The 17,938-nt window shown below is 39.1% G+C and overlaps 1 protein-coding gene across 4 annotated transcripts in view; it reads right to left on the bottom strand.

Moving 5' to 3' along the window:
- The window catches only part of SYNE2 (spectrin repeat containing nuclear envelope protein 2), a 356,033-nt gene that overhangs the window by 292,477 nt on the left and 45,618 nt on the right, over nucleotides 1-17,938 (bottom strand). For all 4 annotated transcript variants that reach the window (XM_047767512.1, XM_047767510.1, XM_047767513.1 and 1 more), the window contains exon 2: nucleotides 7,749-7,878. In XM_047767512.1, the coding sequence (XP_047623468.1) occupies nucleotides 7,749-7,827 (79 nt within the window). In that variant the 5' untranslated portion in view covers nucleotides 7,828-7,878. The remainder of the gene's footprint in view (nucleotides 1-7,748; nucleotides 7,879-17,938) is intronic.

Below are 17,938 nucleotides of genomic sequence, written 5' to 3' on the forward strand. Positions count from 1 at the left end.
TCACTTGCTGATGTCATTTCACATGACACCAACAGGCAAAAGCACAGCTGGACTACATGCCTCTTGAAGGTGCTCAATCTATTCATTTTGCACTCTTTACCAGCCCACTACATAGGGTTGGCATCCAGTATTTGCTGAGTTGCTGAATAAAATTCAACATTATAACACATAGCTATGCTTGTAATCTAATCCAATAAACACAAATAATTTTTAACGTTATTAGAAATAATACAGAAGTTGAACGCCACCCTTCAGACAGATACTCTGTAAATTATGAATCAGTTTAAATGGAGTACTAACCTAACTACAGAAACTCACATTTCACTGTTCAGACCTCCCAAGCAGTGTCTACCCAGAAGGCAGAAAGGGCTTTTTAATCTTTTAAAATATGGCATCTAGAAGATAACAGCACTAAATAAAACATATGAGCATTATTTGAAATGACAGAGTAACTGGCTCAGCATGGTTCTACACAGGCTCAGGCAGACGGTTAACCAACCATTCACCTGCATTTTGGCAAGACTGCATGAAGGTGACATCCTCGTGTGGTGGCAAAGGCCACAGAATACACGCTCCTTCCTAGTTCTGTGTCTAACAGACGATAACATTCCGTATTTAGATGCTGTTGTTCTAAAACACTGGCCTACCTCATTTCTAAAAACAAAACAATGTGTTCCTGCTACATAAATTCAGTGTGTCATTTTACGGCCAACAAATTACTATATTTACATGTTAAAAAGAAACAACTTAGGAGTTCCCGTTGTGGCCTAGCAGTTAACAAACCCGACTAGTATTCATGAGGACGCAGGTTCAATCCCTGGCCTTGTTCAGTGGATTAGGATCCAGCGTTGCCATGAGCTTGGCGTAGGCTGGTGGCTACAGCTCCAATTGGACCCCTCCTAGCCTGGGAACTTCCATATGCTGCAGATGTGGCCCTAAAAAGACCAAAAAAAAAAAAGAAAAAGAAAAAGAAAGAAAGAAACAGCTTAGGAGTTTCTTTGGTGGTACAGTGGATTAAGGATCAGCTTTCTGCAACTACTGACTATGGCTGTGGCATGGGTTCAATCCCTGCCCCTAGAACTTCTGCATGCCGCAGGTACGGCCAAAATAAAAAAGGAAACAACTTAAATCTGAAATATATAAAGTGTTTGGGGTAGTTCAAAACTTCCATAGCTGCCATTTAAAATATCACGAGTTAGCCCCGTCAATTTCATTCATATTAATCTGACTTCCAAATGCATCGTCTACCCATGTTAACACTTTCGAGCTTTCCATTACTTAGGAAGTTCTCAGGAAAGAGTTTCTTTGAAAACAGGACCTTTCATCTACAACAATTTATTTTAAGCACGTTGATATAAAACAGTAGTTAATGGTCTTATTATTTGATGCTATTAAAATAGTAAAAACACACTTTTTAAAAAGAAAGTTAATAATCTGGACATTACAGCTGCCACTTCTTCATCTCAAGCAGCTCAGCCTCTAACCTTGGAGTTTCTCCACCTTATTATCCATACTCACTAGCTGCAGGGTCCTACTGAGTCTTCCACCTTCATGGTTTTATATCTGTCCCATGCTTTCCTGCTCAGCGCTATAACTCGAATCCAGGCAGACAATCCCCAACACCTAGGTATCTGCAAAGCTTTCTAATCAGTCTCTCCAACTTCACTTTCTCACCCCTTTCACATCTTCCTATATCTCGAAGCCAGAATAACCTCCTAAGGCACAATTCTGACCAATGATCGTGTCCTCTCATTCTCAAGACCCAACAGCTGCTCACTGCCTATAAGCAAAATCCTCAAACTTCTTGGACTTGAATTCAATACGCTCCAGGGTCATCATCTCAGAAATACTACTGAAAGGATTCCTCTTCTGGTCTCAATTTCCTTCCAACTTGAAAATTCTGTGGTATTATCCAACTTTACCCCTTTACTGCTTCCATAGTCACATCTATCTGACATTTCAAAGAAGTGTTCTCTAAACATACCTCTCCCAAGTGAAGAGCTTAGCAGAGATATTATTTCAGACAAATATGTAGTTGCTATTTTCTTAGGACAAAAGTGAAGGAAGCACCTACCATTTTGCCAGGTAAGAAATCCAGTGGCAAGATTTAAAGAAATTCTTTATATAAGGGAAATGTCAATAAAGCAGATAACGTTTTCTTCATTGACATAGAGTTGATTTACAATGTTGTGTTGATTTCTGCTGAATAGCAAAGTGATTCAGTTATACAAATATACACATTGATAAAACAATTTGTAAAGACAGCCATTTGTTTATCATTTTAATGGATTGAACTTTAAAAATGTGGGCCATCCTTAGTAGTACAAAATGCACTCTACTAAAATAAATTCCATTTTTTACGTTAATCTGCTCAAATTCATAAATGCCATTTCTTTATCATTCCCAAAACCCAACAATTTCCATGCAATTATCCCCACTAGACTAAGAACACAAATATCTCCCCATGAAAAGGGCCCTTAAAAATCCCTTCATGTTCTCATGAAGGCATGTTCTCAAAGATCACACAAATGATGAACAAAGAGAAAGGCAAAGTCCCTTGTTTACTGTTCTGCTCTATTAATTTCAGCAAAGCACTTAAGATACCTGTTTTCAAAGCATATCAGCAATGATTCACCACATTGCAATGCAGACATTTTCATCTTCTGTTGAGCATATTATTCTCAGTCAAAGTATGGCCATTATTTGTCTCAGAAATTATGTAAGTTTTTGGCTAAAATAAAATAGGCGTTATTGGTCAAACAGGCCTCCACCTGCCTTTTAGAAAGATTCTGAAATGTGGAGGAAAAAACGTGCTTATGAGCAGTGATCCTGAGCCTTCCATATTACATAAATTCTCTTTTCTCATGTTACTCCACGGATCACTAAGCACACGTGAATTTTGTGAAATACAAGTCTGCTTACATAGTGTACAGAGCCACATGCTTTGAAGACTATTGCCAACAGCTTGCACTCCCATAGCAGCTAATGTATATAATATTCTCTATCAATTTTTTGGCTACATAGCTGATAATCCTGCAATGAAAACCAAAGTTACCTTCAGAAATACATACAAGTTCCCTTTTTCCTTCCTTTCTTTCTCCCTCCCTGCTTCCTATTTCTTTCTCTCTTACTTTCAACAACTCAGGCTGAAAGAATCTTTACAAATCTGCTGATAACAGTACAGAACTTATCTTTGGGAAAACCATTCATTTCACAGTTAAGTCTTTAAGCTATAGTCATGGGAACTCCTTGGTTGAGGGTACCTGCTGCTGTGCACAGCTCTCACACAGTGTAAACCTGACTGCATTTTAGCATTGGTTTTCCACCTCTCCCTCTATAGCACAATGCATCCAGCACCACGTTCCTCTAAAGAGACCATCAAGGAAAATCATTCATGTTGGTATACGTGTATATCACATCTCTATAGCCAAGCAAACCACACTCATCTCCTCCTGTGAAGCAGACTGCATAACCTAGTATAATCCAAAACAGGCTAGAAGAAAACACACTTACTTATCAGTAACTTGCTAATTATTTTGGCCTACTTGTGAACCTGAGATTAATGTTACTTGAAAATGCCCATCCATATTCTGAATTAAAAACTTGCTATAATAATAAAAAATAAAGAAATAAAAATAAGAGTTTGCTGCAGATTAACTAGGATAAGGCTAAGATTTACATGCACTTTCCAGAGAAAGTTGTTGGGGAAATTCCCTCTTTCAAATTATTCTCTGAACTGTGTCAGAGTGGGTGTGGTGCAGCGGAAAGAAAACTATGCTCCAGGTCAAGATCAGCTCTGCTGTTCATGATCTGTGTCACTGGGAGAGTAATCCCATCTTTCTGAGCCACAGCTTCCTTCTCTGCACCCTAAAGATAAAAATATCTCTTGTGGTGCAGCAGGTTGATTATCTGATGTGGTCACTACAGCAACTTGGGTTGCTGCTATGATGTGGGTTCAATCTCAGGCCCCAGAACTTCCACATGCCATGGGCATGGCTTATATATATACACACATACATACATATACATGTACATATGTGTGTGTGTGTGTGTGTATATATAAGTGAGAGCCACACCAAGAAGTCTAGACTTTATCCCACATGTGAGGGGAAGCCACTGCATAGAAATGTCCAAATAAAAAACCAATGAGGAGTTCCCTGGTAGCTCAGTGGGTTAGGCATCCAGCACTGTCATTGCTGTGGCACAGGTTCACCCCTTGGCCCAGGAACCTCCACACACCACAGGTGTGGCAAAACAAACAAACAAACAAACAAAAAACTTTTCCTATCCACCATGCAGTTTCTACTCCAGATAGGTACTCCTAGACAAGAAATCTTTTGGGACAGAGAGTTTGACTATAAATATATAGAGAGAAATTACAATGCACTTATTGATCTCTGCTCTGTGTGAGGCAGGAACTGTATTTACTAAGCCCTTTGTGTGTATTATGGTTCATCTTCAAAACATAGACACAGTATAAGCATTATTATCCATATTCTGCATATGAGGAAACTGAGACTTCAAAAGACAGTCTATTATCCAAGTTTAAAGAACTAGGAAGTGGCAGAGCCATCACTAGAAATTATAAATACCTAAAAGTTTACACCTTTTGACTACTTTCATTCAATTCCACCACCACTACCACCTCTGGTAACCACAAATCTAATCTTTTTCTACAAGTTTTACATTTGGTTGGTTGGTTGTTTTTAGAGTAGAATTGACCTACCACACTGTATCAGTTCCTATTACACAACATGGAGATTAAATATTTCTATACATCTCAAAGTGATTCCCACCATAAGTCTAGTCACAGCCCCTTATAAGATAAATAAGTATTAGGGATGCAAAGTACCCATGATAAATATAGTTAACACTGCTCTATGTTACATATGAAAGTTAAGAGAGTAAATCCTAAGAGCTCTCATCATATGAATATTTTTTTCTATTTCTTTAATTTTGTTTCTATATGACATAAAGTTTACTAAACTTATTGTGATAACCATCTCATGTACATGAGTCATTATGCTATACAGTTTAAACTTATATAATATGTATGTCAAACATATCTCAATAAAACTGGAAGAAAAAAATTAAATAAATAAATGAATAGAAGTTCCCTTCATGACTCAGTAGAAAGCGAATCTGACTAGCATCCATGAGGACGCAGGTTCAATCCCTGGCCTTGTTCAGTGAGTTAAGGATCCAGCATTGCTGTGAGCTGTGGTGAAGGTCGCAGACACAGCTCAAATCTGGCATTGCTGTGGCTGTGGTGCAGGCCGGCGGCTACAGCTCCAATTCAACCCCTAGCCTGGGAACCTCCAAACGCCATTGGTACGGCCCTAAAAAAAAAAAAAAAAAAGATAAATAAATAAATAAACAAAATTTTAAAAATCAGGATTGATTGATTCCGAAAAAAAAGAAAAGAAAGAAATTAGATTTACTGATGCCCTATCTTCCAGATACATTTTAGGTAACACGAATTAGTACTTACCTGAAAAACTAAGTCTTCAGAGAAAAATCAGAACATTAAGTTTTTTTCAGATGAATGAAAATTTGACTCCAATATTTATGAAAAATGTATGACACCATTAAAAATATACTAATTGAGAATTTTTAAAATTCTTACCTCAAGTATCATCCCTCAATATACATCATGTTTGCTGCTCTATACAAATTACATGATATTTATTTTTTAAAGCCTGATACTATAGGTGTAGTCTATTGCAATAGCTATTGACCCCAAAGTCAAGAAGCTAATTATTCAAAACACATCTTTAATTAAAAACATATCAGAAAATCTTTTGGGGAATCTTTATTGTCTGTGATGCAAATAAATATAATGCACAGCATGGCAACTATAGTTAATAACACTGTACTGCATATTTGAAAGTTGCCAAGAGTAAATCTTAAAAGTCCTCATTACAGGAGTTCCCGTCATGGCTCAGTGGTTAATGAATCCGATTAGGAACCATGAGGTTGCCGGTTCGATCCCTGGCCTTGCTCAGTGGGTTAAGGATCCCGTGGTGCCGTGAGCTGTGGGGTAGGTTGCAGACGCAGCTTGGATCCCGAGTTGCTGTGGCTCTGGCGTAGGCCGGCAGCTATAGCTCCGATTCAACCCCTAGCCTGGGAACCTCCATATGCCGCGGGAGCGGCCCAAGAAAACGGCAAAAAGTCAAAAAAAAAAAAAAAAAAGTCCTCATTACAAGAAAAAATTCTCTCTGTATGGTGACAGAAGTTAGACTTATTGTGGTGATCATTTTACCACCTATACAAATAAATTATTATGTTGTCCTGAAACTAAAGTCATATGTATGCCTAGTACACCTCAAAATTTTAAAATAATAAAAAATAAACTAAAAATTAAAAATAACTGACTCGGGAAGTTCCCATCGTGGCTCAGCAGAAACGAATCTGACTAGAATCCATGAGGACACAGGTTTGATCCTTCTCTTTGCTCAGTGGGTTAAGGATCTGGTGTCGCCATGAGTTGTAGTGTTGGTCACAGATGCAGCTCGGATTCTGTGTTGCTCTGGCATAGGCCAGCAGCTACAGCTCCAATTCCACCCCTAACCTGGGAACTCCACGTGCCCCCAGTGTGGTCTTAGAAAAAGACAAAAAATAATAATAATAACTGACTCAAAGGCTATGGCTTCTAAGAATCATTCTAAAAATGTTTCATAATACTGTTAATAATCTTTAAATTACTTTAAAATACCTATCTTAAAAGACTTGCCATAGCCTTATTTCTTCTATGCTAGCAAACTTCACCCAGCTCCAAGATTTGCAGCAGAAGTGGAAAGTCAAAGTATATAACAAATACTGTCAAACTCCATAAGAAGCATTAAAAAAATACAGAAAACAATTATTTGTATAAGTGCATACATAATTCATGTGATTGAATATTCATTCACTTTTAATGTCAAACCCAGTAAATTTTTTTATTTAACAACAAAATATAACAATTTATTTATGCCTATTCTCTCATAAAACATTCTCACCTCTATGGAATTTTAAAGTGGATATCTAAAACCGAAACTCATTCATTTTTAATATTACTACTATTCCCTTTATTTTAGGGCAAAATAAGAATGTCCATTTCAAAGAGCCTACATAGGAGCTCCCATTGTGGCTCAACAGGTTAAGAACCCAACATAGTATCTGCGAGGTTAAGGATGTGATGTTGCCACAAGCTGCCAGTGTAGGTGGCAGACACGCTTTGGATCCAGTGTTGCTATTGCTGTGGAGTACATGGGCTGGCAGCTGCAGCTCCAGTTCAACCCCTAGCCCAGGAAGTTCCATATGCCTCAGGTAAAAAGATAAATAGATAAATAAATAAATAAATAAATAAATAAATAAATAAAGCTATACAAAAAGGGTATAAAATAAGTGCAAACAACTCCGGGAAAAATATATAGATAAATATGGCTATACAAAAAGATGTAAAATAAGTGCAAACAACTCCAGGAAATCTATGGTTACCTATTTAATTTTCATTGCAAATAAAACACATGCACTCAGAGTGAGAAATTGAGATACCAAACCCCTTCCAGGGGTTCCTTACTTTCCTATGTTGATGAGACAGCAAAAAAGATACTGGAGTATACTGAAAGATTCCACAATTGAAAAAACACAGACATATGTACATATTCTACTGTAAGAGAGACAGAAAGCAATGCAATCTGTGAAGAGATGAGGATGAGGTTCCACAGCTGGCACAGGTGTTACCTCCTACCCCCAGTCCTCATTACCTTGAAGGGAGATATGAAGATCATCGATGCCCAAGGAGATGGGTTGATCCTCAGTGGGAAGCACAGGACTCGACGCCATCCTTTGACTCCGTGGAGATTATATCATGTCCATCTCAGTTAAAGAAGTAAACTAAAAACCAAAGGGATAAATGCCAATTAGTGATGCTGCAGCTCTGCCCTTCTAGTAAACATGCATTGCCAGAAACTGCTCTCCAAAAGAATCACCGCTTTCTAGTGAGTGTTTGGTTAGCTCATGAGGAACAAAGTGACTACGCCTTCTTTTTTGAATCATAATCAAGATTTTGCCCTATGACCTCTTCAGGCCCTTTGGAGTTGCAGGCGGAACTCCACAAGAGCTAGTACTGCGGATTCTCTACTAGTGGTGAAAAGGAAAACTATGCAATTAGATTCTGTAACTTACCCAGAGAACATAAGCTGACACAAACTGATAACTTCACTGTTTGTGTGTATTGTTATTAACCTTCAACCTACATGGATTTCCTTTAAAACTTTCCATTTAACTTAGTTCCTTTTCTGCTCCATATTTGTTATCATTTATTGGAAACAAAAAAAGAACTGGGTCTGCAGAGTTGGCAAAGTGAAACTAAAAAAAACTCTATCAAAAAGAATGTTTTTACAAGTTATCTATTATAGTGAATTGTTTTCCCAAGTTCTTATTTTCCCACCTACACATTTCTTTCTCTACTCCCACTCTGACTCTTAAGGAATCCTTCCAGGAAGAGTAATTCTTACTGCGGAACTCTTAAAAAGCCCTGCTTCATCATGTGTACGTTACTATTAATATCCAGGGGGCTGAGAATAAAACACTGACTTCTCCCATACAGATGATGACTTTCTTATCAAAATGAACCTAATAAAACATGCAAAAACATAAAATGTATTAGGAGATGGAGAGAGGAATAGATACGTGTACAGATATGTGATCAAGGACAGCAAAACGATAATGGCAGAATCTGTGTGTTGAATATGTGAATGTTCATCCTTTAACTTTTCTGTGTATCAGAAATTCTTCATAATAAAATGTTGGGGGGGGCACTAAAAAAATAAACCTGAGGCCAACAGCCCGATCAATCACTCATATTCAACAGACCACTTTCTTAAAATGCCAAGAACAAAAATCATTCAACATCTAATGCTGGAGCCAGACTTTGAAAATCTTTCAAACCCATCTTCCCTCTCTGTTTATCATCCCAAACTCCTTTATCACCTCTCCTATGAATCACTGTTCTTCAATATTTTACCTACCAAATAAACTATGTTCATTAATTAATAATTAATTTGTTTTATCCTCTGAAGTAAGCTGAATGAGAGCCTGCCTGAGGTAACATTATTCCTATACTAAGTTGATAGAATTCTAACCAAAATAAAAAGCAACTTGTTAGTTCAAATGAGCCTGTTCAGCCTATGACTGATAAAGGCACAAGTGTCCTCTGTTTTTGGTGTACTAAAGACCCCTACCACCCCTTCCCAGACAGAGGGCTCCTAAACGCAAAGGAAAGACAAATCACTTCTTCATGATGATGGGAGAAAAAATGAATTCCAGAATGAAGTTCCTAAGGGTGACCACTATTTCATGCCAGGACTTTTTTTTTTTTAAAGGATAGCAACATTAGCAGCAAACACTTACATAGCACTTACTATATATAGGCACTGTTATAAGCATAGCTGTATGAGCTAGGTACTATAATTATCTCATATTTGAAAAGACAAAACTGAGATGCACAAATATCATATATAGTTGTCAAGGACACAAACCTAATAAATGATGGAGCTAAGATTTGAACCCAGGTGATTTTGGTTGCAGACTCCATGCTCTTAGTCAATTCAGATTGGTAATGGATTGACTCATAGAGCTAGCCAGAGCTAGTGAACGCTTTGCCAGATTTCATTTCACTCATTTATTCCGCAAGCATTTATATATGTTATACACTGCTCTCAAAGAAGTCAATCTTCTGGGGATGACAGATGAGACATACTGAGAGAAATCTTCTACAAAATGGTACGGAAGCAAAGGAGAAAGCATGTCCCATCACTTGAATCTGGAGACAGATGTCATGTCAGGAATGTATTTCATAAAGAACGGCATCTCACTCCAAATAGTCCTGTAAGTATTGTTCAAATAATATCTCAAATTTAATGACTCCGAGAGCCACCCACTGCCATTCAATATCAAATAAATATAAGTAATCAAATGTAGGAGAAAGATTAAAAAAAAAATAACAGAAGCAACAAAATGCAAAAGAATCAAGACATGCTCCTGTGCTAGACTGGCATGTGGGATCCACTATATTCATATTAAAGTTACATAAAAAATTAGCATTTGTTTTTTAAAAAAAAACTCTACACCTTAAAATAACTATCTGTCTGGAGTTTCCATTGTGCAACAGTAGAAACGAATCTGACTTGTATCCATGAGGATGCCGGTTTGATCCCTGGCCTCATTGAGTGGGTCAGGGATCCAGCGTTGCCCTGGGCTGTGGTGTAGATCGCAGACATGGCTGGGATCCTGAGTTGCTGTGACTGTGATGTAGGTTGGCAGCTGCAGCTCCAATTTGACCCTTAGCCTGAGAACTTCTATATGCCATGGGTGTGGCATTAAAAACCAATAAATAAATAAATAAAATAACTATTTGTCTGAAAGTTTTCATTTTTCTTCTTCCTTCCTTTTTTTTTCTTGCTTTTTTTTTTTTTTTTTTTGCTTTTTAGGGCCGCATCCATGGCATATTGAAGTTTCCAGGCTAGGGGTCGAAACGGAGCTGTAGCTGCCAGCCTACACCACAGCCTCAGCAATGTGGGATCCCAGACACATCTGAGACCTACACCACAGCTCACTGAAACACCAGATCCTTAACCTACTGAGTGAGGCCAGGGATCAAACCCATGTCCTCATGGATACTAGTCAGATTCATTCCTGCTGAGCCATGACAGGACCTCCCAGGTTTCTGTTTTTAACAGTGAAAATTTATTAGGAAACTAGTCAAGAGAACATAATAATTTTTTATTTACTAAAGAATTTCCTAGAGGTTCTAAAAAACGTCCATCAAAAGTAAAACCTGGGAGTTCCCGTCGTGGCTCAGTGGTTAACAAATCTGACAAGGAACCCTGAGGTTGAGGGTTCAATCCCTGCCCTTGGTCAGTGGGTTAAGGATCTGGCGTTGCCGTGAGCTGTGGTGTAGGTTGCAGATGCGGCTCAGATCCTGCGTTGCTGTGGCTCTGGCGTAGGCCGGCGGCTACAGCTCCGATTCCACCCCTAGCCTGGGAACCTCCATATGCCACGGGAGCAGCCCAAGAAATGGCAAAAAGACAAAAAAAAAAAAGTAAAACCTAACTATGAAGACCGAATCAATGCAAGTATTGATCCAAATACTGTCTTAGTACAACTATTTATCAAAACATGCTACAGAGGTCATGGGGATATGATTGAAGACAATACATAATGACATTGCCAACACAACTGTTTTTTGGTTTTGGTTTTGGGGGTCTTTTTTTTAATGGCTGCACCCAAGGCATATGGAAGTTCCCAGGCCAGGGACTGAATTCAAGCCACAGCTGCAACCTAAGCCACAGCTGCAGCAATTCCAAATTCTTTAACCCACTGAGCCAGGCCAGGAATCAAACCCTTGCTTCCACAGTGAGTGACACAAGCCACTGCTGTGGGTTTCTTAACCCACTGTGCCACCATGAGAACTCTGCAACACAACTATTTTTTGGTGAGAAAGAGTTCGCATCTCCAGAGAGGAATTTACTTGCTAAATGGGGCTCATGAAAAACTACAACAGAGGAGAGAAGGAAAGCTTTGAGAGACTTCTCAGGATCCAGACTGAAAAGCTAGAAAGAATATGTAAAAGGAAGGCAGAGAGAGGAGAGAGATGGCCAGGAACTCAACAAGTCAGCAGGGTCTATCAACCAAAATCCTGAGGGCCACCCTATATTTGGGTTGAAACATCCCAGTGGGTAGCACGAGGCCGCCCTCTCAGGTGGGGTCACAGCACCCTCCAGGTCTCCTTCCCAGGCAAAACTCATTGCCTTACTTTTCATTTTCAAATAAAAGTTACACACTATTATGTAACATCAGGGCTCAGGAGGAAAATAATGGATCATCTTCAGGCACATACCAAAGATTAGGTAAAGAATTAACTAGTGGCATTAAAGATTCGAAGATCAAGTAGAATCATATGAAACTGTGTTTTTAAAACCCATGTAGGAGTTCCCATCATAGCTCAGGGGTAACGAATCCAGCTAGTATCCATGAGGTCGCAGGTTCGATCCCTGGACTCACTCAGTGGGTTAAGGATCTGGTGCTGCCATGAGCTGTGGTATAGGTCGCAGACACAGATCGGATCTGGCATTGCTGTGGCTGTGGTATAGGCTGGAGGTTGCAGCTCTGATTCTCCCTCTAGCCTGGGAATTTCCATATGCCACGGGTGCAGCCCTAAAAAACAAAAAAAAAGAAAAGAAAAGAAAGAAAAATCTTGGCATTTACTTTGCATTATTATGATTAGAATTTCTGCAACTCAAAAATGAAATCTGAATAGAGATTTCTCATGAATGGAATTGAGTGATTTTTATTTCCTTCCCTTCATTTATCTGCATTTTTAAATTTTCAAATGATGAATGCCTATTTCCACTGCAATAAAAATGTTTTTGCTTTTTCTTTTTATTTTTCCTTATCTTTTTTTAGGGCCACACCTGCACATACGGAAGTTCCCAGGCCAGTGGGTGAATCAGAGCTTAGCTGCCAGCCTATGCCACAGCCACAGAAACGCAGGATTCTTAACCCATTGAGTGAGGCCAAGGATCAAACCTAACCTACATCCTCATGGATGCTAGTTGGGTTCTTAATCCACTGAGCCACAAGTGGAACTTCCCTTTTTTGGTTTTACTTTAATGAACTGACAATGAATGAGGAATAAAGGTAGTATTTAGTTAAAGGTTTGCTCTTCAACCCCTATGCTATGTAACATGCATATTTATATCTTCATAATGAGGAAAATACTCAACTTATTGACACAAAGAAAATACTGAAAAAATTCTTCAAGTTTGTCAGAAATCTCTAGAAAAGATTCCTAAAAGCCTTTCTGGTAGTTTAACAGGTCTCTTATTTCTTCACTATTAGAATGTTTGCTAAAGAGCCCTGCTGTTCTAATTGCTCTGAAAAAAATCACTGAGTCCACAGGGAAAAGGGAACATCTGTGTCATCTTCAAAGGATGATCAGAAGACTTATGTACCATAGCAGGACATATTAAGTACATTCAGGTAATTTTTTAACAGAGTGATTTAAATGTCAGCATTTTCCATGGGTTGCCTCTCCACACATTTTTTTTCTATTTCTCAGCTACACTGTTATTTATGGTCCACCAAGGAATTCTGAAGGATCTCCCTTTAGTTAAGTTATAGAGCTCTTCCTAGCAACTGACAGTTATTAACTTTGATCTGCCTACAAGCTCACAGAAGAAAGCTGGTTACACATTTGCAATAAGCTTCTTCATCTTTTTTCTGTTAACTCTTTCTGTGTTGTTATTTGTCTTTTCAACATCATTTGACCAGAAGCAATTAGTGTAAATTCCCAGATCCAATGATTTTAAAGTCCACTCTCCTACCCCCTTTCAGGCACTTTATTTTTCTAATGACCACCACAAGATGTCAGAACAATCAATCCTAACTATTCACTGCACTTCTGAAAAACAAATATGTAGCAAATCTCTGGCTAAGACACTGTTGCACTTGCTACCACACAATGAAGCAGTGTCATTCACCAGCTAATACCAACTGAGCCACTAAACCATGCACTTCAACCATGATAACAGCATTCTGAGTGAATGTAGCCACTGCTCTAAAACAGCCTTCTGTTGGCCTTGACCAAGTCCCAAATTCTCTAGGCTGCTGTGTCCACTGATACAGGAAGGGAATATCTTATAGGGTAGTTATTGGAGTTCAGTGAAGCACACAAAACTAAAATCTGCAGTAGCAACTAACATTTACTGAGTGCTTACTATGGTAGATATACTACAGTATTTACTACCATCTGTGAAATGAATTTATCAGGATTATCACATTTGTTTTTTTTCTTTTTTTTTTTTTGTCTTTTTGTCTTTTCTAGGGCCACGCTCACCGCAGCATATGGAGGTTCCCAAGCTAGGGGTCTAATCAGAGCTGTAGCCGCTGGCCTACACCAGAGCCACAGCGACACGGGATCCGAGCCGCATCTGCGACCTACAGCACAGCTCATGGCAACGCCAGATCCCCAACCCACTGAGCTAGGCCAGGGATCGAACCCACAACCTCACGATTCCTAGTCGGATTCATTAACCACTGAGCCATGACGAGAACTCCCATGGGTTATCACATTTCTTAATCAGCATTAAAAAATTAAAAGTGAATCCCAATATTAAAACGAAGAGTAGGAGTTCCATGGTGGCTCAGCAGGTTAAGGATTTGGCACTGACATTGCTGTGGCTCTGGTTACAGCTATGGCGTGGATTCAATCCCTGGCCCAATTTCTCCATTCATCGAGTATAGCCAAAACTAAATAAAGAAAGAGTGAAAAAAGTTAACGATAGAAACTTCCGGTGCTACAAAACCTGATGTGTTAAATCAGCACAGATCTAGAAAGCATGCACTCAGGAAGTAATTATTTTTAATTTTCATCAGCACATTTTACCTAGAAATTCTGCCCTTGCAGCCCACACTCCAATTTTTAAAGCTCATGATTCCCTCAGAAAAAGTTCTTTTGTTACTACATTGTCACCAGTCTCCCAAAGAGCTTGGAGATAACTTTAAGGGTTAAGTATTGAAAATGATTTGCGTTTGCTTTTTTGTTTTGTTTTGTTTTGTTTTTTCATACAGACCTCTTCATTCCTTTTGCCATCACCTCTGCCCATGACACTATTACTTTCTTCCTAAGTTGCTACTAAAGATTCCCAGCTTTCCTACTAACTCTAGCTTCTCCACCTCTATATTTGAAAAATCCCAAAGAGAACCAGGATTGGTGGTAAAAGACACAGAAGAGGTTGAGAATGAGACAGAGCTCTGAAAATGAATGGGAGAGAGTGTGTTGAAGATCAGGGCTGATAGCAAGACTTGACAAGTATGGATAGCAAAGGCAGGACCCCAGCCCTCACCAACCCCTCCAACTCAATGAACACTGGCAGTCAGATCTCTTCCCAGTCCTCTTACTCCACCCACAGATGGGATTTAAGAGGATTCTTTTCTGGAAAAAGCAAAGCCCTAGGAAGGGCCTCTAGAGACTGATCTTTGAGGTTCCTCAACAGAAAGGTCAGTTCCCTGCCAAGCACCCTATTGTGAAATTCCACTAACTGGCTTTTTCACACCTCACTCTTGAATATGATTGGACAGCCAGATTACCAGACATTTAAGAAAACCCTACAAGGATGAAAGAAAGAGACCAAAACAAATACAAAAGAGACACCTGGAGGGACCAGCAAATGTAGGAAAGAAAAGAAAAAGAAAAATAGAAGTTGGTAATTGAATTTTTTTTTTTTTTGGTCTTTTTGCCATTTCTTGGGCTGCTCCCGTGGCACATGGAGGTTCCTAGGCTAGGGGTCAAATCGGAGTTATAGGTGCTGGCCTACGCCAAAGCCACAGGAGCACAGGATCCGAGCAGCGTCTGCGACCTACACCACAGCTCACGGCAACACCAGCTGGATCCTTAACCCACTGAGCAAGGCCAGGGATGGAACCTGAAACCCCATGGTTCCTAGTTGGATTTGTTAACCACTGAGCCATGACAGGAACTCCTGCAATGGAATTTTTTAGAAATGACATCATAAGATGAAATTTATTGCAAAGCTTATAGAAGGATTCACAATATCAGTTACAAAATGAATCAACATTTCTTCCATTTTACACCCTCACATGACAATGCACTATATAACAAGAGATATAGTTTACTGTTTTACTTCTTCTTTTTTTTTTTTTTTTTTTTTGGTTTTTAGGGCCCCACCCATGGCATATGGAAGTTCCCAGGCTAGGGGTCAAATTAGTGCTGCAGCGGCCAGCCTACACCACAGCCACAGCAAGATGGGATCTAAGTCACATCTGTGACCTACACCATAGCTCACAGCAAAGCCGGATCCTTAACCCACTGAGCAAGGGCAGGAATCAAACCTGCAGCCTCATGGATACCCATTAAGTTCATTACTGCTAAGCTACAACAGGAACTCCATATTTTATATTTTGTATGCTAATACATTTCACTATTTTTTTCCTTTAACCACTAGATTTTTAACTATATCAAAACAAAAAGTCATACTCTCTGGGGCAGAATTAAGTTTAGAAAGCCCTCATGAAATCAGAATTAGTCTTGCTTATAAACAGCCACAGCCACACATATGCTGAAATGGGTGGAAAGTAAAATGCAAGAAAACTATCTTGGCAGGATTGAATGCTTAAAGGTTTCAATTGTAGCCTTCTTGAACAAGCACTGTCGTTTGTTCCATTTCATCCTCAGTGATAGAAATGGTTAATACTATGCAGAAGCTCAGCATGAATTTCAAATTCCACAGGAATCTGAAAGTTACCGAGGCAATTTTCCTTCTTAGGATCATAAAGTCTACAGAATTAGTAATAGTGAAATGGGCAGGATATCAGTTTTGAGCACAGGAGAGATATCTTGGCTTATGTTTCAAAATTATTATCTGGATTGATGTGTGGGAATAAAATATGGCACAAGGAATGAAGCAGGAAGATGAGTCAAAAGGTGATTAGAGGATGGATGGTCAAAGGGATGGACAGATAGATGATAAGTGAGAAAGCAAGGATGCTAAAATGTTAACGGTAGAATCTAGGTGTCGGTCATATGAATATTTGTGTAAAATTCTTTCAACTTTGTTGTATATTTGAGAATTTTCATAATAAAATGCTGGGAGGAAAAGGTTATTATTCATCCAGATGGTGATGGCTGGGACCAGGACTGCAGGAGGAGAAGGGGTGAGTGATCTGTGGTTGGGTTCTGAATATATTGTGAAGATGGTGCCAACAAGGTTTCCTGACTGATTTGATGGTATGTGTGAGAGAAAGAAAAGAATAAGAAATGACTTCAAGGAGTTCCCGTCATGGCTCAGTGGAAATGAATCTGACTAGTATCCATGATGACTAGCTCAATCTCTGGCCTCGCTTAATGGGTTAAGGATCTGGCGTTGCCATGAGCTGTGGTGGAGGTCACAGATGGTGGAGATCACAGATGCGGCTCGGCTCTGGTGCTGCTGTGGCTGTGGTGTAGGCTAGGAGCTACAGCTCCGATTTGATCCCTAGCCTCTGAACCTCTGTATGCCATGGGTGCAGCCCTAAAAAGACAAAAAAAAAAAAAAGACTTCAAAAGTTTTGACCTAAGCAAAAGAAGTATGAAGTAGCCATGACCCGAACCAGAAACAGGTGCAGGTAAAGCAGGTTCGGGAGCAAGGCAGAAGTCTAGTTTTAAAATTTCAGATGTCAGTTCCCTGGTGGCTCAGCAGATTAGGATGCAGCATTGTCACTGCTATTGCTATGGTCACTGCTGTGGTTCAGGTTCCATCCCTAGCCCAGGAATTTCTACATGCCACCAGTGTAGCCAAATAAAGTAAAATAAAATTTCAGGTATATATTAGACATCGGCTCTGAATCAGGGTAATTTGTGCAAACTCCAATTATTTTTCAAAGTGAATGCTTCATGCCCCATGGGAAATGCAGCTAGCAGGATCAAGTCAGAATCAGGATGATGGAGCTTGACAAGGCAATAAGAAAGGAACAGGGTACTATGAAAAACAAAAAACAAACAAACAAAAACCTCAAGTGCTTGATTTAATCAGATCAAAAAAGGGCTATAAAATAAAATGAGATCATCTCCTATAAGAAAAATAGAAAAGAAATATAAAGCTTGAAGGGTCAATCCAGTGGTTCTAACATCCAAATGAGAAAATAATAGAAAATTACCAAAGAATACAAGGAGATTTTTCTAGAGCTGAAAAGAGTATTATAAGAGCACAATGAGTGCCCCCAAAAATAAATTTTTTAAAGACCTTCAGCAAAACACATGGTTACAAAACTTCAGAATAGCAAGAATAAAAAACCTCCCAGAGGATAAAAACCAGACCACACACCAAGGAACAAGAACTAGAATAGCAACAGACATCTGCACAGTCATAGTGGACAACAGAAGACAGCATGGAAT

Source organism: Phacochoerus africanus, chromosome 2 (genome assembly GCF_016906955.1).
Source record: "Phacochoerus africanus isolate WHEZ1 chromosome 2, ROS_Pafr_v1, whole genome shotgun sequence".
Lineage (NCBI taxonomy): Eukaryota > Metazoa > Chordata > Mammalia > Artiodactyla > Suidae > Phacochoerus > Phacochoerus africanus.